This window comes from Bombus affinis, chromosome 13 (genome assembly GCF_024516045.1).
Source record: "Bombus affinis isolate iyBomAffi1 chromosome 13, iyBomAffi1.2, whole genome shotgun sequence".
NCBI classification, from domain to species: Eukaryota; Metazoa; Arthropoda; class Insecta; order Hymenoptera; family Apidae; genus Bombus; species Bombus affinis.
The window spans coordinates 3,840,620-3,862,103 of record NC_066356.1 but is presented as its reverse complement, the minus strand read 5'-3'; the positions used below and the strand labels follow the sequence as shown (position 1 = coordinate 3,862,103).

Genomic DNA, 21,484 nt, shown 5'->3' with positions numbered 1-21,484 from the left:
CTTATTAGGAGATCGTCAGAAAGGCTGGCAATTTGGGGAGAATCTCCGCACACAGAGCTCCGGATGGTTCCCACTGGCATACACAGAAATTATTATCGACGATAGTTTAGGGTAAGTTAACAGAGGCAGGAAAGTCTGTGCTTTTGGTAGCCCGAACGATATCTGAACAGATCTTGTTACGATGTTCGTTGCTAACAATTGCACGGGTCGAATGCAATTACGCTAATCTAGAACGATAACGGGCAACGGCTGATATCGATGCAGCTATTGCCATTAAACGTACTCGTCTTGGTGTTATTGTTGCATCTACTCTCCTAAATCCCATTATTCCGATGCTCGATTTACGATATGGCGGTGGAAATTTTGTCAAAGACTTTTATGTGTGATTTATCGCCCCTATCGTTTGCCAAAAATTTCTACAATATAAAAATGTTAATTTCCTCCTTAATCTTTTAAACGATTCTCTTAAACAGCCAATCATATTACAAGATGAATTTTTCCTCGATCTTCTTTCTCTTCTTTTACACTCCGTTCGTTGAAGCTTTGAATTTTTCATTTCAGTGGAAAGTTCATAAAGAAACATCTAGGGAAATATTTGCAGTAAAATACACACAGTAGATTCTTCATACATTTTAATGGAAATCGTTAATAACTTCAAAACAAGTTCCATCAAAATAACAAGCACAATTTATAAAAGTAAAATAAACACAATTTAACGACAATTACCGAGCAATGTGTTACGGTTTTGTTGAAGCTAGAACCGTGAAAATTTAATGAATAACATTTTATGCATTGGCGTTTCATATTTAGAATCATGTATACACGTTACATGTATACACATACGATTGTAAAATATGGAGCAATGGAAGACTAAATGTAATTTTTGACTGACAGAGAGTTACACAAACTTTTCACGGCAAACAAACATTAGAAAATTGTTACGAGTCGTGCAATCGGAGATAATTGGAATGATGTAACAATTTTAAACAGTAATAATAAACAAATAATAAACAAAATAATGATCGCGTAACGACAAAACGTATGATTTGTCCTGCACGTTGTCCTAGTTCGTTAAAAAATACATCTTATTATGATTAATATTTCATAGTATATAGAATATGCTCTCCAACAAACCATGCTTTTCCTCTTGATATTTTCAATTATTCCGATTTAGCCGGAATCGTTAGCATTATCACTAAAATCAAACGTACGATAATATGTGAAGATCGCCGAGTCACGGAACAAACAATGGTCGCGTGTTGGAGCCGCAAGCAGTTCCACCCTGTAAGCCACCACCCTCTCGACCGCCAGTGACACCGAGCATCGATGAAGTGTCGAGTGGATTCCATGGAGTAGGAAACAACAACGTCAACAACAGTAACAACAATAACAGCAGTACCGGCACTCCTACAAATGTACCGAATAGCAACAGTTCTCACAATTTAGCGACACCTACTGCACGTCAAACAAAACCGGTGAGGATTTCATTCCACTATATATTTTATTACATTATTATTATATTATTATTATATTATTATCATATTATACGTTTTATTGCTAATTCGATTTGTAATTCGATATTTAATATCAGAATCTTTGGATTTACGAAAGAGAGCTGTATACATATTTTTTAACGCTCATCCGTCTCTTGAAGAAATGTAAGTCACTTATAAAGAAAAGTGAATGATAATGCAGAATTTTGATTGTACAAAAATTTGATTCTTTCGTTGTAAATAAAGAAGTTTATAAGCACCAGTCATTTATCTTTTCATTATATTGACTTCTTACTTTCTTGTATCAATTTGACACGAAAGAAACAATTAAATTAGGGAAATGAAGGACGGATGAGGTGAAGTTGAAAGGAATTTTCAAATTCATTCCCGCTTTGTTCCATAAAATTTGCAAACTCCAAGAACTTGTAAAATAGTAACGAATTTAAAGATTCTCAAACAGAAAGATCGTAAAGTTCGCGAACAAAGTATACGAACCGAGATGGAATAAGCCGAAATGCATTCTGAGATGTGGGTTCCTTTCGAGGGAACGAATGTTTCCTTGTTTAACCGAAAAGGCGAAATGTAAATCTCATAAACTTTCATGCCGGATCTTCTTTAGATCCGTCCATCGGGCACTTTGCCCACTGTTTTGGCTGGTGGCCGTAGGATACAGCCACCTGCTCCGCCCGTGCCACCTCCTCAAGTCGTCACGTCTCTTCACAGCAGCAACGACAGCGGTTTCTCAAACGAGCCACCGGCTCAGCCTGATATCGACTACAGCGACGACGAGGCCATGAGGTAAGCGATCACCACGAAATCTCATCGAAGATACTTTGGAAACTCTAATCGAATCTCGTTGAAAGTAGTTGATGATTGTTTGGCAAACCTGTAGAAACGCTTCTGCCTGTGATTCGTCAACTTCGGAGCTTTGTATTTTATTCCTGCTCTCATTTTAATATCAATTTTATTATTCCCGGTATCTTTTCTCTAACGAAATGTACAAAGATAGAATTACATCGTAGAACCGTAGCTTTTGTTTACGAAATCTAACGTCCCCCCTTCCATTAAATATTTCTTATTCATCTCTCGACATTTCCATAAAAATTCGATAATACATGTATATTATATTACGTGCATGCGTATATAGTTCATAGACTTTCCCAGTTTTACATATTCCTCATCTAAAGATATGCCTAGTCCTTCGCTCCTGAATTACGTTCACGATCTTTATAAATAAATTCTCATTTTTTCGTCATTAGTTATTCCTACTATTTTCATTATATCCTGCGTAGATACGAATGCATACCATTGCGAAAGGAATGAACGATTTAAAAGCAGATTTGTACTTCGAGTTCAAAGGATTCGCGTAACATTGGAAAAAAGATGACTAAAATTTGAAAAATCGATAAGAAAGGAGACGTAGATTTCTTATCAACAAGTGTATCGTTCATCATTTTATACCTCTTCTCCTGAAAAGAAAAAGAAAGAAAATAATAAAAAGACGTGATCGCACCCAATATCCATTCGATACCGAACCTGTAGGCTTGTTTTCAGAGTCACGATGTTGTTTTCTCTCCTGATTTGTAGATTCCGCATGCGTTATCGTGGTCGATGGAAATAAAATACGGCGTGGTGGTGGCTCATTCACCTCTCCGGGCTCCTACGATGCCAGCAGCCATATTCCCCATCCTCGCATATCGCAATATCCGCGACCACACAGCTCAACAGCCGCATAACTAATCCTACCCACGTACTTGGCTCTTGGTTCTTTCTCCATATGCTGCACTATTCCGCTCTCTTTTCTTTCTTCTTCGTCTTTCTTTTCTATTCTCTGTATCATCTCTTCTTTTTTCTTTCTATCTTTCTCTCTCTCTTTCTCTCTTTCTCTCTTCCCTTCTCTTCTTTTTTTTTTACTCACCCCGAGCCCGCACGAAAACGCAGACAACGACGAAGAAAGCCGCGTGCTGATAGAATAACCGAAGCGGTGAAGCAACACCAGAAGGACGACAAGCCCAACAACAAGGACTGGGAAAACGATTCCTGGAAGACGATACCCAGGGACGAGAAGAGTTGGCATCTTTACAGAACCGCGATGGACATTTGGGCGGAGGCGAACGCGAATCAAGGCAACGAGAACGGCGAGACAAGGTACCAGAATCGTCATTACGACACTCAGGAGCGTAAAAATGGAAGGGACTTCTCTGACCGTGGTGCGATGGAGAATGGGCCGACAAGAAAATCAGGAAAGAAGAGTCAAGAAAGATCGCAGAAAAACGAGTACGATAATCGCGGTCGCGGCAATTCCAATCACAAAAGCAAGGTTATGAGCAACGAAGAACCATCGAGAAAGTCCACAAGAAGGAATAACGAGCAAATGGAACAGGATCGTCGAGAATCGAAAAGAGTGAAGGAACACGATGAGACAGAGGAGGACGAGATCGAACTGGAGGAGGAGGACGATACCTACGTTGGCAGGATCGATTACCAGAAGTACGACGGTAAGAAGTATTACGAGGACCGAGTTGATGGTCAGGAGCGTAGCTCTCGTCGCGGATATCATCCGGTTGCTCAGGAAGAATCAAAATACGAGAACGAGAAAACATCGTCGGCCTCGTCCTCGGGCACCGACGACGAGAGTACTATCACGATCCCGGAGACTGGCAGGAAGGTGGAACATATCGCGCAGAAACTAGAGCAAACCGCGCAGAAGTATGCTCGGGAGCATAGCCCACCAAAGTTTATAGAGCGAAGGAACGATTATAGAAGTTTAGAGCGTAGAGAGGAGAAGCAACCTCCACCGCCGTACGAGAGGTATAACGACTGCGATAGGAGTCGCGGGCCGCAGAGGTTCGAGCGAGAAAGGGAACGATACTTGGATAAGTCGCCCAGTGCGGCCCAGAAGACCTCTACTTACGAAAGAGAAAGGACTTTCGAGAAGAATCCCGATAGAAATAGGAATATCGAGCGGGCGTCGAGTCGCCGTTTCGAGAGACCGAGACCGCCTTCCGAAGAAGCTCCTGAGAGGCCAACGGATCCCCGTAACCTTTATCGAGAGCGTAGATTTTCCGACAAAGAGGAGGCGATCTATGGCGAGACCAGATACGTCAGAGAAAACGTGTCAGTAGATAAAGAGCGCGGATACGAGTCGAACTTTGAGACGAAGCTGGAAAGGACGAAGGTGATCGAGAGGCACGGCTATCAGAATCTCGGTCAGAGTAATCTTCAGAAGTTCCAAAGGAACGGACAGCAAATCTTAGAGAAGAACGATACGAATAATAACACATTGAAGGACGATAACCGCAAACCACTGCTCCCAAGACAGACGACCGCTGTTGGACACTTGATACAGACAGGTAGAGCTTTCGATGTCGACTCCAAGAGTCCGAAACTCGTGAAGAGAACAAAGTCCTTCTGGAGGTTCAGGAGAGATTCCGACGTTCTTGAGGGTATGGCACTCTGGCAGCACAGATCTTTGGTTGATATTCCGAAAATGATTAAGAAGGAAGCGAAAGATGACGCGAATTCAGACGACACCAGCAAGCAGAATCCAAGTGACAGCCCCAACTCTCGGCAAAGTTTGGAAAAAAGGAACAGCGACGTGACCATTACCAACGACTCGCAGCACGAAGAACCAAAACCTGCGGAAAGAATTCACGTGCCCGAAAAATCCGATTACTTCGAGGATTTTCCTACGCCGGCGGAAAGACCAAAGACTGTCGAGAGGTCCGAGTATCGAATGCATCAAGAGGAGAGGTCTTACTTTATGGGGAATGTCTCGCGGAAAGCCATAATCGAGAAGGAGCGAAAACGTAGCCTGGAAGCTAAGCGTAACATGATCGTGGCCGAATTGAAGGAAAATAACGAGGCCAAGAGGAACGAGAGGAGGAAAAAGTACACGGACGACGAAGATGGATTGACGCAGAACTTCAGCGAAACAGAGGCGTCCGACGAAGAGTCCACGTACAGTTGCATCGTAGTAAAGGATCAAACAGTGGCGGAGAAGACTCTTCTTCCTAGGACTAAACTCCGTAGGGATTCCGATCGAGAAAGAGATAAAAATACTTGTGGACCGTGGTACGATCTTTGGGGAGTGGACGCCTCCGTCAACAAGAAGAAGAAGAAGAAACAGCAATAAATCTATTAAACTCTCTTCTTCGTTGGGATCCTCCGGATCGGTATCATTGTTTGAGTCCCTAGCGGTCTCCATGAAAGAGTTCATCACGTTTGAAAATTTATTAACGTTATACCGTTCAACAAAGTTCTGAAAACAAATCAAGACCCGAGAGAAACGAAATCGATTTTGAATTGGACGAGCCAGTTGTGGAAGAGATAGTTAAGATACGATTCGTTTAATAATTTCGTCCTTAAAAAATTGCTCGTTTTTAAGTTTGTCATCGCATTCCAATTTTATTATCATCACCACCCTCGTATACCCGATTAGCACCACGAATGACCGTTCGCAAGTCTTCCACGTAGCGCTATTCCCATTGCTTCTTGAAACGTTGAAGCCTGTTTTTATGTTTGCAAGCATAGTTATACTGTTTTATTCTGCTTTCGTCGACGCTTGTTTACGATGAAATCAACGTGTTGACGTTAAGCGAGCGCATAAAGTAAATCGAAATGCGACCAACGATTTTACACGCGTTTGACAAGCAGTCTGTGACCGCGATGGAGAAAACAATGTTACGGATGATGTTTCAATCGTAATTCTTGTTGGATCCGTCGTTACAGAACACTGCAATGATTCGATGATATTTTAGTCTTGTAAATTCCTATAGAATCTCATAAATTATTAAAGTCTCTAAATAATCTGATATACATGTCGGATAAGTTTCACGCCGAGTTCACAGGAAATATAAATAACAAATCTAGAATCAAAGAATTTTTAAAAGAATCTATATGTTCATTCACGCTCTGATAATTCTTTAGCTGAAACACGAGTAAAGAAGTTTTAAAAATGTATAATACGTTCGAACGATCGGAATTAATCTGTCAGTTTCCATAAATCGTTCCTGTCAATGGCCAACGAACGCATAAATAATTGTCCGTTGCCACGCTGCGCTTAAAAATGACTGTGTAAACTAGTTTCTACATTAATAACATGACGATTCGAGTTTGAAACTTTATGTCCACGTATTCGTTCATTACCCGTGTAAATTAGTTTCTGGTTCTCGTTGAAACGATTTGATATGCGGTACGCTGTTGCAACATTCAATTGAATTCAATTTCATTCCCACGGTGTTTCATTTTGATATGTCGTGAAAGATGTTTACTACGTCCGCTATTTTACGTATTTTTAGCAAAAGTTATGTCACAGTCTGGTGTGGTCGTGTATCAACGCATCCAAACTTTTTCTCGCAACTTTAAGAATCTTCGTAAAAATATTTCAACGTGTGTGTTTCGTTCATTTTTTTGTAGCTCGAAGAATTCGTTTGTGCACCTCGTATCTTCTTTCATCGCACCTCGCCGTTACCAATTGATGAAATTTGTATGCTAAAAGGTGTGTTGTTCGTGCGATACACCAAAGAATGTTCACTTTTATTTATATGTTTGCGCTTCGCATGAAATATCGTGTCAATGTTTGGACAATATCGCTGTACGTTGCTCTTTGTTTTTCCATAATACCGTGATACAAGTTTATAGCCAGCAATCTGCAGATTTTTCGAATGTTTTCTACAGTTTCTCCTTCTGATTGCCGTATAAAATAACGAAAATAGTACTATTAAATTTGTGAAGAAATGGTTTGGAAGCGCGTTGTGAAAGTGATTTCACAGTACGCTTCCAAAGTCCCAGACAGTTCGATCTTTCTATCTTAAAAAAGAATTTATTTAACTTCCTACTCCTGCTAGAAAATCTTAAATTTTCATTCAAGAACTGTTTGGATTATATATTGTACCATTTTATCAATCAAACTTTTAACGATCGAACAACAGCGCGAACATAAAAATGCGACTGATAAAATTTCCTTTGATTATTCGATTCTTCCAGGACAAACATATTCGCAACGGTAAAACTACGCAAAACGAAGACGAACGATCGCTCGGCGCCAGCGTTGTCATGAGATAAACTCTTCATCTAGATTACTTTCCTCGTATGATGTTAGATGTACCGACAAAGGCGGTGCCCCTCTGTTCGAGGGACAACAGTTCCTTTCATGAAAAAACTTCTGAAGCGACTGCTTCGTAGATTCTTTTTTTTTTCGCGGCGTGGATGTCCGTCCAACGAACACGTCTGGCTTTAATCCTCTATGACTATCCTTTCGAAGAGCGAAGAGATAGATTCACGAAGCGATTCCTTCGCTTCGTACGATTGAAATTCGTTCAGTCAGCTTTTTTCTGAAAATTCTTCAACTCGTGATATACGTTCAGAGATTTTTCACTGCGATTCGATCTGTCAATTTATCGAGTGCTTATAACACGGACTGATGATCATAGGATGATTAGGGACCATTATGCGATCAATAACGATACATTTTTTATATATCAAGCTTTAAGTGCATTCTCTCATAAATATGAGCATTTTTTACGCATCATAGAGGATTGAAGAATAGTCCTCCGACTAAAAAGGACCATAAAAATGTCAACTTCGTCCAGGTAAGACGATCGTCAAGCATTTCTCTTCCGTATTTTATCTTCATCGAATATTTCCACCATTGATTTCGAGAAATGTTAATTACTCTTGTAAGGTAGTTGCGTTTTAAAAGTTATTTACATTCCTTATGTATATTTTTTCTGTCCTACATTCTTTACCTACGACCCGTATTTCGCGTATCCCGGCTTGTTACCACTCCTTTCCCAACCTCGGTCGAAAATCGATTCGTACGCAACTATTCGTTATTTTTATCGGGCCCTCGATACACTCGCGCCAGTAACGGCAGTTTGTTTCCGGGCAAGTTAATCCCCGATGCCGCTTCCTCTACTTCGACGACTCCGTCGCGCCGTCACGGAATGAAACTTTCATTCTAGACGTCGTAAAGCTGCTTTACGTTCATGCCCGCACGGGTTAAGGCTCGTAAAATTTCACTCCTCATTTTTTTTTCCTTCATCCCCTTTTCCTTCTCACGCCCTCGACTCTTGTCCACCGCGGCTCGCGCGCTTCCGCGTCGCGAAGCTTTTTCTCCTGCGGCGACTGTCGCCGCTTCTTCAACCTTGCTTGCCTGTGAAAATAAACCTCGACAAAAGAGAACCGAGCACAAGCTCTGGTTCTTCCTATTGCCGTTGCGTGCGTGAGATCGTGTGTCGTCGAGAAGAGGAAGCGTGCTTTCGAATTTCGTGACTTTTGTTAGCTCATCGTCCGCTTCCACGTCCCGAGCCCCGTTCTGTACCCTTCCTTTCTTATTTCCGTTCTCTCGGCTCTCGTGTTTGTTCCACGAGTCCCAACCATCGAGAACAACAATGCTTACCGTCGTATACATTCGTTCAATTCTGATACAAACATTTATCCGACAGATATTATGACGTATGATTACTTCGATTAATATAGTACGATAGATTTGTCCGAGGAAATATACTTTGCGACGTGAGGTACGAATTTTTAAGCTGGAAGGTTCAAGAGACACTTGGAGTTTCGTAGTTGTAGAATTTTGCAAGCAGCTCTGTTATTTAGCCATTATTGCAGTCGCAAATATTATTATTCGTTCATTTTGAGCAGAGTGTATATGAAATTGTTTCTTCAAAGGATATATCGTCGTTCGTTTGTACTTACGTAAAACAGCTATTCTAACTGCCTATATTAAACTATACAAGTATTTCTACTTAGATATATACGCATGATTTCGATTCTTAAAGTTCTGGAAATTTTATTCTGATAGATTTCCCATGATATTTTCTGCCTTCGAGTCGTTAAACTTTAAGTATTGGCCTTTATTCACCGATATATGATAATCTGTAAATATATTCGTTTTTGAATTAGCAAGTTAAACTTGTGATAAGTGTAGTTGCGTTCGAGCTGATACGTTTTATATTATTGCAACGGAGTAGATCGCGCGATAATTTTGGACCGTTTTGAAACGAGAAAAGAGGGAAAAGACACAAAAATATCTAGCAAATAGAGATACGCAAAAGACACCATTGTCGTGGAGAGCAGAAATCGAAAGATCGTCCCGTATCGATAGAAAACTTTTACTGCGAATTTTATCGCCGTACACTGCCAGGCATTCTGATGTTTTCCCATTTCCGAAGAGTTTCCAGGGAGTCGAAAAGCTTTCGAGTTCATCAAACAAGATACGACAGTCGTAAAGCATCGATCAACCCCTATAAGAACACTTTGAATCTTTCTACATTCCAGCAATGGGAAACTTAAGTGATAACGAATAGAACACGGTCATTCCTAGGTGCCCTGATTTTCGCCACACGTAATTGTACATACTATATCACACATCCACGGACATGCATACGTATTATCGTTCTTCCACTTTGACAAAATATTGTTACTCTCTGTCGCATGGACAGAGAGAAGAAGAGACGTAATAATCTTAGAACAGGGATCTCGAGATTGGTCCTTCGAAACGCAGCCCGTTTTATCTAAATGTTTGCACCGTCTCTCTCTCCACCATCATCAATTAATCGAACCTGGTGAATTGCACTTTGAACGATAATAATCAAATTCTAAGGCTATAACTATTCCCTGAATCGTAGAAAACGTTGTTAGAAGAACCTTTCGCGATTCCACTAGGATGGGATGCGCGTGTCCTACGTCGATTTCGGGATCTCTGATGTAAATTATATAGTTTCCGATGGAGATACGAATATAAGAAGGAATAAAAGGTTTAGGGAAACTTTTTTTTGTAATTGCGTTAGATAAGCGATGCGATAAACGTGCGAGTCCAAGAAGAAAAAGAAAATGTTAATATATTATAAATACGCATATACCGGCGAAAGTGCCGGATGGTTAGGGGAATTTCACGAAGCCGGCTCGTTTCGCAAAAAAAAATTACGAGTTCGAGGGATGATTTCCAACGGAGGAACGAGACGGGTTCGACTGGCCACCTCCGGTGACATTTTTGGGTAGTCTAGGGAAAACAAAATGATGAAATTGTTAATAAGAACCATGTATACATGCATATACGTTATATATATATATTATTGTTATTATATTAACGTTTTTTGTGCAACCATGGTGTACGATTATTTATTTCAATGCAACCCTGCCACTATTTTACATTATTTTTGGAGCGTCACGACAAAATATTCCTAGTATTCAATAAACTATGGTATTTGATTTATTTTTAAACGTCAACGAGTAACTCATGGCGATTGCAAACGACTCGTTTGGGAAACGACTAATATGTGCATATTTTTTATCAGTGTTTCGCACGGTAGGTATCTTTAAATTACTATTTTATTTTAACAATAAAAATTTGATTCGACGCTATGAATTCGCGATCTATTTTCCTTATCGGGGTGCACATTCTTTTTCATTTAACGATTTTACGTGATTAGTTTGCGACACGTCAGCAATATTGTTCAACAAAACGTATCCTGCTTTCCAATCACGAAGAAGGAAGCTTATCGTTTCGACGCAATAATCTCATAGGTGAGATCAGCAGGTAGGTATCTTTGTACCGCAATATTGTACAGTTAAGACTGTTAAACGTAATTTATTTTCACGAAAGTAAAAAGAAAAATGTATATCTAAAAATCAGAAAGAAAATCTCCTACACAAATATGATGGCTTACGAAAGTATATGAATACTTGTAGACAAAACACCAACTTCACGAAAGTATTTGGTCACCTGTACATCGACACAGACTCAATAGGCAACGATTTATTGTTATCAACTTTTAATTCCGTGATCATAAAAGTACCTAATTAAAAGATGATATATTTTACAGGTTAATATTCAGTTAATATTCAGTCAATATTCTCTTGGATCCTAATCTGAAATAATTAGTCCAACCTAGCATCTCTAACATACGATCATTCGCTACTAACATTCATATCAAATTCCCCATTCCCGCACGATTGTTTCTAGATAAGGGTTATCGATTTTCCGTCACTCGCTGGCAAACAATTCTCCATAGAGCGAAAGGGTTAAACACGTGTGTACCGTTTCACGAACTATTCACAAACATTGCATTCAGTCTGGTGAATCAGGCGCAAATCTGGCTACAAAAGTAGCCTAATTTACTTTTTTTTTTTCGATCTCCGGGGAATTGTAACGATTAAGCCGGTAACTCAATGGGTGCTGACGTCGGGAAGAGGGAGACAACAGGCCAGATGATTAAACACGGGGAATACATTTGTTTCACTTTCGCCTGGAGGAATAGGCAAATACGCGAAATTGTACTCCGCCAACCGACCGGCTGATTGATTCCAGGTACCACGGGAAAAATTTTCTCCATCGTACTAGACTACAAACCACGTTGTAAAATGGAATACACCTGAGTTTCTAAAAACAGGTGTCAACCTGAGAAACTTTTTTGTTCGTCGATCCATCAAAACTTTCGTGTATTTTCCATGGTATTCCTGAAAGGTGAAACGAATCGATTATTCGAATGAACGAACGGGAGATTAATTATCCGGACGTAACAAATTATCGACGAACTGAATGATCATATTATACGGATTATATTTTATTATGAGACGGAAATTTTTATTAAAATCACCTGCTACGAGCCCTTCGAATTTTTAATTAAAACTACCCGAAACAGGAAAGGTCCAGCGTACTCGCGACATTTTAACATTTTCCTCAGACATAAACTTTTTGACAATGGACTAACACGATACGAGCGAAAATGAGCAAAAATTCGCAGCGTGATTAAATCCCTCGAGTTTTGCACGCTGTAAACGACAGGTACGCTCGTGTAACGACGTTTGATCCCGTTCGCTGTGAAGAGTGACTAAAAACAAAAGACCCAAACGACAAGAATGAACCAACAAAATCACGGATATTAACGGATCAGTGAAAATTGGTGACTAGCGCTGTCGTATTAATCGACGCAGTTTCGTAACCGTGATATCCAGCAGGCCTATAACGCGTTCATTACGTGTGGTACACGTCGAATTGCCTTACCGCTGTTGCACGCCACTATTTGCTTTACTTTGAACCATCAAATTCTGTATTCAGGTTTTTGGCGTATGGAATGCACCAAAGCCGAGCGTATTTGTCAAGTAGTTAATTATCATTCGCATAGCGCTGTCCCTTTTATTTACGGCCACCGGTGGATGTGTTCCAAATCGACGTGGCTACCGATGTATTCGATGAGGCGTCCCTATCATTATTACGGAGCACTTAATTAGCTCGCCGATTTTTCAAACCAAGACTCGTTCCGGAGGAAGCATCGTTAGAGAAAATAGAGTCGCGGATCTGCGAATCGATCGATGAAAATTGTGTTATACCGTGAGAGATTTGATTTTCGTAGAAATCGGAGGCGGGGACTCGCCTGGCAATTACCAGAGGTATTGAAATTTGATTAACGTCGGCTCCATTGTTTATTGCGATTCGGACGAATGGAAATTTTGAGAAAGGTAAGCTTCACAGCAATTTTTTCAATTCTGGGCACTTGAATAATCTTTGTAAAGTAAACGGATCATTGAAAGAGTATCTTTCTCCATCCCTTCGGTACAAGTTTCCTACTTTGATTGTAAGTGGTCTTAGTGTCAAATTCATTTTTAAAGATATAATGATTGAAAGCGAAACGAAACTTCCGAAGAATTGAAAGAGCAAAGTGTCATTCGTAGGGAACTTTGGGATCAATCGAAAGAATATAATAGTCTTATCGGTATATCATTACAGATGTATTAATAACACAGATTGATACAAATGCCTAAATGGTGCTCGCGTTCGGAAAGTGTTTCGACAGCAACGCAAACTTTTGATATATAGCGTGTTTAATGGCAATGTACCTGGCAGAGTCAGTTATGAATATGCTAACCCGAAAGGCTGGATATGTCGAAGCCAAAATCAATTTCGCTGTTCGTCCTCTTTTTTTTTGCAACTAAAATTCTGGAACACGTCCTGTCGTTCAAAAAATGACTGAGACGGAATGGATTAAAAAAGAATCCGGGCTTCTTCTAACATTCATACCTACTTACCATCCATACGCTATCCAAGTACATTTTCCCAATATTCTTGCACCACGAAGCGAATGAAACGAGAAAATAACACTATACGAAGAAGACGAGGAATAAATTTTTACACGCAATAATCTACTATTAATGACATAAAAACGGAACTGCTGTTAAAAAAAAAAAGAAGAAGGGCGCCGAAATTCGCACTAAAATTCCGAGTAAAAGCCAATATAAAATGGCCCTTGCGAAGAGCGTAAAAAAAAGGGGGGAAAAAATATAAAATTGCATCATAGACGGTATTCTCGCTAACATATTCGATATTGCGATTTATCGCGATACCCTTAAAAAGGTGGATACGAATAGGAGGATGGGCAGGCGAAGGGGAAGAAAAATCTCGTTGCTCGACGCATGTGTCGCCCTCCAAAGCCTCGTAAAAAAGCTACCCTAGATGCGTTTTATTGGTCTAGGCAGGTAGGTGGTATACACAAGCGTGAGGAACAGGGAGTTTCGCTTTTTTCGCCGCAAGTGGAGTTGCAAAATGTACACGTGGCATCCTGAGATAACGCACGCTTAAACAAACAGCGCTACGGAAAGTTGTCCCGGAATCTGTAAACAAAAAAGGTTCACAGAGTTTCCGCTTGTAATACAGAAAACGTCAAAGTGATACGTGCAACAAGGAAGCAACCGACGGAGTAGAAGGAAATCCTACATGTTTTTTTATATTCAATCGCGAAAAGGATTACCTGTAACTTTATCCTTTTTTACGACACGCTACCGGTAAAATGAAAATACCATGACACGTGTTCCGGAGTATCGACTCTAGATATATCGTGCCGTAAAACTTGTTCCCTTTCATGTTACCGTGAAGATACGAAGGCAATGAAACTTCTTACAATTTACTACTATTTTTTGAATGCACAGCTTTACCACCGTTCATTGTATGCTAGGATCCGAATCGATACGTAGTTTTACGATGTACATGCAATGCTGATACAAGTGTGAAAAATAAACATGCATGAGAGTTTGAAATAAACATTTGCATAGAAATAGATCTTGTACAAAAATTACCTTTTACATTGAAATCTTCTATTCTAATTGAATTAAAAGATACTTCAAAATACCTATGCCCTTATAATTTGAATCTTTTTTGACATTGGAGAAATATACAGGAGAATATGTTTTCTGAAATTCCAAATTACTCGATTAATAACAAAATAGATACGGAGATGCTCATTAATCAATGTATTCTAAATTTAACTATCATCTTTATTTTAAGATTTAATTTACGACTGATTTGCGAGCACAATACAAAACACGGGACATAAAATATGTACCTTAAATTACATTGAATCGTGAAAATCAGGAACGAACGTGTTAACGTAACGAGATCACACTATGCAATAAATGTAAAACCCTTCCTGTAACTCGCATAATCTTCGTGTAAGCACACTTTTTAGCCCACCCGACACTTTTTTTTATGTCTTTGCACTTGTTAATGGATGAACATTAATCACGTGCGCGAAGACTGGCTCGTTTACAGATTTCCTTCGTTTCCTTTCGCGCGATCTGCTTCGGAGAGTCTCTACTTCCTCGAAATGAAATCACTTTACGCGACTGTAACTAATGCAAACAGAACGTGTAACGTTAGTTGAAAATGTACGTGAATCGCACAGCCGTTGTTGAGGTAAATGTGAAAAACTTCCTTCAAATGAAATAGAACGTTGCAATCTCCGTGTGTGGCAGTACTAAATTTGCATCGCGGAAGTTGCTCTACATTGAATAAAAGGAGTGTTAACTCTGGCCACGGTCTATAAAATTAAATTTATGTTTTCTGCAGTCTGATTTACACGGCGATGAATTCTGGCTGGATAATTCCATGTTAATGTTAGCGCAGACATCGCAAACAAAATAAATTTGATAAATGTACGAATTTTCCAAAATGAAGGAGAAGAAATATAAAAGAACGTTTCTTTGCATTCCATATTTTACAGTGAATGCTTTAGCGCTCGGTCGAAAAATTTCGTAACCTCGATAAATTCACGACATGATTAAACACGCGAACGAGTAAGGACTTTTAGTAAAAGTTTGTCTATCTCGCCACCTGATGCTAACAGGATTGTGTCCGCTAAATTTCGCGTACAATATTCACATGGAACAAAGTATAGCGTTACGTGCTTATAAATTATATTTCGACGTTGGCGAAATTTGAATCGTGTTTATCATGCCATCACAACTAATTACGCCACTGCTCATCGAACTGTTTTATAAATTATCTACACTTCGGCAGAAACTGGAGACCTGTTCGGCCATCGAATACTATTTACGAGTTATTCAATGTGTGAAATAATTGTCGCGCAGTTATAACGTCCACCAGTATTTTTCCGGAATGGAGAAAAATGACAAATTTTGCGCAGCATTTTTCCGTCCTAATAAACTTTCGAAAATTACAAAGCGCGCGGTAATTCGTCGAAAAGCAGAGAGGTAGTTGTAAAAACAATTTGCCAGCTGTCGTTTCGTACTCACTTGTAAACAAGGGAACATCATTTGGCCGGATCAACGCTGTCTGTTCCAAAAAGCGCCGGTCATTCAAAACAATCAAAAACGATCCATAGCCACCCTATCGCGACTCGTCTCTCTCCGGTTAGTCCCTCGAAGAAAATTTATGCACGCATACTGTCGATGCCGTGTAACGTCGCGTAATGGACGTTTTCGAAAAAGCGAATTGCACCGGGCGTCGATACGCGGCCGATTTAAATATGCAGATACAGCCAGCGATCAGGGAAAACGGTCACTTCTCCGCCGCGGCCAGAAAACTGACAAACGGGGGTATCCAGCTTTCGTACACCGCGGCAACTTCATTATTTTGCCTGTCAACCGTCGGCTGATAAATCCCTGAAACGTGACGGCGGCGGCAGATATTGCGCGTTTCGCGGTCACGAGGACCGCGACATCCGCGCGCACACCCTATCATTGAAAATAAAAATTTCACACTGGCTCGTTAAAGCTTATCGCGGCCGTGGCAATAATTCCTCGACACGAACGAAACGCTCTGGCACGATAATACGCCGCCATTTTTATGATAATCCCCAGCACGGGCCGGAACCCATCCCCGATAATTACCGAGTAATGGTTCTCTTTCAAGTTTTTGCGAGGCCAAGTTCCTTGGCGAAATGGCCTCGGAGTTGGGAAACTAAACTCGGCGACGATTTCGTGCATTCCGCGTACCCACTGGATGCTATTTCTTTTTCAATTGAGCGGCTTTATCACGTCCTATTGTTCAATTTACGCGTTGATGGATCGTTCTCTTAGGAAATGTGTGTGTAAAACGATAAGTTATCTTTGTGACATTCGAGGCTAATCGTGTTAAAGTTTCACCGGTTTCAATATTTCTCGTAGTATCAGTGCTTCGTTTTTGTAAATGTATGTGGATATATAGTTCGTGAGAATACGTTCGTTATTTTCTCGCGAGGTTTTAAGAGGTATATTTTAAGGAAAAAAACATGCGCGAAGAAGAATGGAAGGATTAACAGGAACGAAACCTAGAGAAGAATTAGCAAAAACATATCCACTGATAATTTAATCATATAGTATTGTGGCGCGTGTCATATCCATATTTGATGAATTTCTGGAACAACTTACGTGTATGGAGGAAAGGCAAAAAGGTAAGTTTAACTTAGGATTTCTAAATCGTTGCACGGCTACATTTTAAAAAGATACAACTTGAGGCATTACGGTAATACGCGGATATTAAAAAAAAAAAAAAAATATACAAGTGAACCTACTACGCAACAATAGTTGTTTAATTACGGAGGAACTTCTTAGCCGATTAGTTTTGAGATCAAACAGACAAAACGAAATTGTCACCGAGAAGTTTTGCAGAGGATTTAAAGTGGCATCGTTTCGTGTATAATTTACGAGCGCGCGTAGTTGGACAACCGGTAGCGTCCCGCGAGTAAACGTACGGGTTTGTCTCGATTATTAACGCCGGTAATTCCGTTTTATCGACGATTGCCACTCTCGAGGCGAGACCTGGCATTCTCCGTACACTGCCATGAAAGGCCCCATGAGTAATTTGCGGATGCCGGCTAATACAGTGAAATATTAAGTGGGCTACTAGCCAGTAGTTTTTCTAGGGATGCTCTGTAACTAATTATGGTCGCAAAAGAGAGGCAACACCCTTCGTTAAATCTCGTTTTGCTCCTTTATCCGCGTAATAGCGAAATCTTACATGAAATATTCGAGAACGCGAGGAAGAACCAAAGACCTGTTAATATTCCTCCACTGCTAGTGACAGGCTCATCATTAACTATTGTTGTCAAGTTAAAACGCGGCGTTTATGATTTATTTTATTTTCGTCGCAAGTTTCATTTAAAACTCTGCTGGCTTATTCTATAGGGGATCGTAAGAGCAAACATAGTACAACAAAAAGTTCATAGACGTTTTATTAAAAAGTTGTAATTAAAATGTGAAACCTGATGTAAACGCTGCAGGTGTAATTTCATTTCGAAACGTCGATTATCGATACAAATTTGATATCGATGCAGTATTGAATTCATCGCAAACCAAAAAGTTCGTCGCGATTTTGTATCATTTCGTAACGCGTAATATTGGCTCGTCGAGTATGCGTGCCGTTCATAATAATTCTGGCAATATTCGAATGAAAATGTGCGGATCACGAAGAAAAAAGCATAAAATCACAAAAATACTAGTGCATTAGGATTAAAAAATTGTATATTGGTATGGGAGCTGTTTTTCATAACAGGAGGATATAAATTCGGAGACCGAGATGATAATGAAATTCCAACCAGACCACGGGACGAGAAATTTTCACAACTGCGTTTTCCTCGAAATTTAATTAAAATTTTTGTCTGCTCGGTTCCCTCGTGCGTTTTTCATTCCGCGCTCAAGATTTCCCTCGCTTTGTGAGGGAAATTACCAGGTTAATGGGAGGTTTCAGTGACGAAAGTGTTGCGAATGTTAGCTGTTTCGGATTACTATTCAAGAAACCTAACTTATCCTTTCGTTCCTCGAACAAGAGCAGACAGAAACTTGAGGAAATTCATCTGTCGCCTTCTGGCGTTAAAGAAGGACAGTGTAAGAAGAACCAAATTTCTCGTGTGGCTTAAAATAATTCAATGGTCGCTTAACAGTGTGCTCGTTAGGAAGCGTAAAACAGAATTAAAACCGTTCCAAGCCGACAGGTTTCGCGCGAAAATCTTGTTTCTCTCGACTTATGACAGGGATGCTCGTTGCAACTTAAGGAGCTCAGACGCGTAATGCCTGCCTCTATTCGTGAAGCACGGCCTACGTGAACGCACTAAAACGAAACATTCTATCTTCGCGCGAGATAATTAGGCAAAGCGTGAGCAAGCAAGCTATCAGTTGAAAAGAGAAACTCACTCTGTTTCTAGAGTTCTCTACAGAGAATACTCGCTCTACCTCGAGAGTTTCTCTTTTCAACCGACAGCTTGCTTGCTGAAGAAAAATCGCGAGAACTAATAGCGTCTAATGCGTAACGTAGTTCGTGACTAAGTGGCACAACGACGCTAAAAACGTGAATCGCTCCAAAAGATGTACTTACAATTTATAATGTCCAAACATTTACCAGCGTGTTTAACAAATGTTCGCGCTTAAACATGAAACAAAAGAAATCAAGATACTGACTTTCTCTGGTCATTCTATTTACCACCATTAAAGATAATACGATCTTACCTGAAACTCTGAATATAAATTCGGATTTAAAGACACATCGATTCGCAAAAATGCCCTTGAATCATCGTCAAAGCACGAGAATTTTGGAATCAAGTTTGATATCAATGAAGTTTCCAAGTGCCGATTACATTTTTCAATTTCATTTGAATTTATCCCTGAACGAGCGCTATAGGATACGTTCAAATTTTCATTCGGTCGCGAATACGAAAATCCGGATAATCAGAAAATCCTGGAGTCGAATCGCGACAGGCAAGATTCGCGTCGTCAGCATCCATTTGCACAATTCGTATCCCATTTGTAGAATAGAGGCAGATAGTAGACTCCTCTTCATTAGTTCAATTAATTCAATCTGTGCGGAAATACTTTTCGCGGATACATACTTCGTACCCCCGCAATCGCCCTCGACGATACCTGACCCTTCCATTAAGGGTATTGAATTTCGACTGTGCGTTTTGGCTCACCCCCCGTGGTCCGAATTCCAGTAGCGATCGGACTATCTGGACCATCCGATTCCAGCTAACCAGATCCGCTGAGACACGATTGTACCAGCGTGCCAGAGGTGAACGTCACCGCGAGGGCTATTTTCCATTCGGTGTCGAATAGGAAATTCGATCGGTGGGGCTGAATTCGCTCGAACTGGGAGCATGTTTAATCAATTGTTACTAGCAGCACAATCGGTCCCTTTTCCTTCATCCGTGGAATCCCACCGATACCTCAGTTCCTTCGAATTCTACCTTGCATGCTTGCCTCTTTTTGCCCTCCACTCCTTTGTATATGCTTGGACTGCTTCGACTCTTAAGCGTATAAGAGCAACGTTCATTTCCATTTATTTGTTTCAAATGCAAAAAGAACAATTAGAAATCTCTATATGGGAAAAGAAAAAATAAGTCTGAGTGACTAGCGCGAAGAAAATTCAGAGAACTTTAAGCGCTAAACTACACAGAGTAACTCTACGAAATATTGGAAGTATTTTTTTTGAAATGTTACGTACGGGAACGTATTGGAAATATCACAGTTGCGTACGCGAAACTAACGTGTTGATAGGAAATCAAAGTGTCTAACTAGGATTCCTATTACCCTGAGCATTTTGACTGCCAGGGTTACCCTCTTGTCCCAGAGAAGGGGCTGAAAGCTTGTACACGCGTGAAACACGCAGGATCGCGGAAGAGACAGGTGAGTGGCGTGGCAGACTAAAGGCGAGATTTGAGGAAAGCGATTAGCCGACATCCTGTCAAATGCATGCATCTCGTCCCGGTTGTCGCCTTTGTAACAATCGACGCCGATAGCGCCAGAAAATTAATTGAAAACCGATGTAGTCGCGAATAGTTCGATTAATTTTCCATAGGTAAGTGGCAACTTGTGTTACTCGAGGACGCGTAATTTGCATTCAGTGCACTGATAGTAAACAACTAAACGCGAATGAGAAATAACGATATAAATATCAAATAATTCTTAAACGCCCAGAGTTTTTATTTCTTCCTACTACCTTTGATCATAGCCATAGAAGTGGAATCTTCTTAGAAGTAGAGAATAAGAAAAGAAAAATTGCAGAAGGATGAAACTTTCCCGAAGATCGTTCGTTGAGATGTCCATTTACTAAACATTCTTTGGACATCGAGGAAATTAACGTTACCAGTTATTGTAAAAGCTTGAAACTGTAGCGGCACTCGACAGTAAAGAACAACTTTCTTTCCAACGGTTCGTCAGTACATACCACAGTTGACAGGCTGTATACGAAAAACCGACGAAATATAAGCAAGGCCGTTATAAAGAGTAAGTGCCGACAGGCCTAATGAGCCATCGATATCCCTACGGTCCCTTCGCCAAATACTCGGAAGAAGTATACCGAAATCGTGCGTAGTGGGGATATCGAGAGATGACAAAAAGTGAAGAAAAGGATTAAGAGATCAGTCGTGATAGAGAGTCGTAAACGAGCGTCGTAAGTGAAGAATCGAATAAATTGTCGTCCGCACGAGTCGCGAATCGAGACTTGTAACGAAGTCATTGGTCGAGTTAATAAACACACTATTAAATAAAACGTCGAGTATTTCTTTGGTACCTTGCACGTCCTACCACCTCAAAACTTTACTTATTTATTCAATTTATAATTTGAATTCTATAAGAAAGGGATATTAAAATTTCCAAGGTCTTGCTGTTGGTTATATTTTTGTTGCAGCTGAAAATCGGTTAAATAAAGATCGAATTATGATTGAAATATAAAAATTAATTCTGAAATTGAATATTGAATGGTCCTGGAATAATTTCGT

General features: G+C 40.2%; 1 protein-coding gene and 2 long non-coding RNA genes across 4 annotated transcripts in view; 2 read left to right on the top strand and 1 right to left on the bottom strand.

The window, feature by feature from the left end:
- The window catches only part of LOC126923697 (trichohyalin), a 163,206-nt gene extending 152,601 nt beyond the window's left edge, over nt 1-10,605 (top strand). For both annotated transcript variants that reach the window (XM_050737400.1, XM_050737401.1), the window contains 4 exons: nt 9-111; nt 1,226-1,475; nt 2,113-2,291; nt 3,435-10,605. In XM_050737400.1, coding sequence (XP_050593357.1) covers nt 9-111; nt 1,226-1,475; nt 2,113-2,291; nt 3,435-5,628 — 2,726 coding nt within the window. In that variant the 3' untranslated portion in view covers nt 5,629-10,605. The remainder of the gene's footprint in view (nt 1-8; nt 112-1,225; nt 1,476-2,112; nt 2,292-3,434) is intronic.
- LOC126923718 (uncharacterized) overlaps nt 1-16,313 on the bottom strand; it is a 231,713-nt gene extending 215,400 nt beyond the window's left edge. The window contains exon 1 of the long non-coding RNA XR_007713280.1: nt 16,029-16,313. This is a non-coding gene — a long non-coding RNA (uncharacterized LOC126923718). The remainder of the gene's footprint in view (nt 1-16,028) is intronic.
- Nucleotides 16,314-16,547: 234 nt separating this feature from the next.
- On the top strand, nt 16,548-21,255 carry LOC126923725 (uncharacterized). The gene is made up of 2 exons (XR_007713290.1): nt 16,548-17,167; nt 20,769-21,255. It is a non-coding gene; the product is annotated as an uncharacterized LOC126923725 (long non-coding RNA).
- Nucleotides 21,256-21,484: the final 229 nt, after the last annotated feature.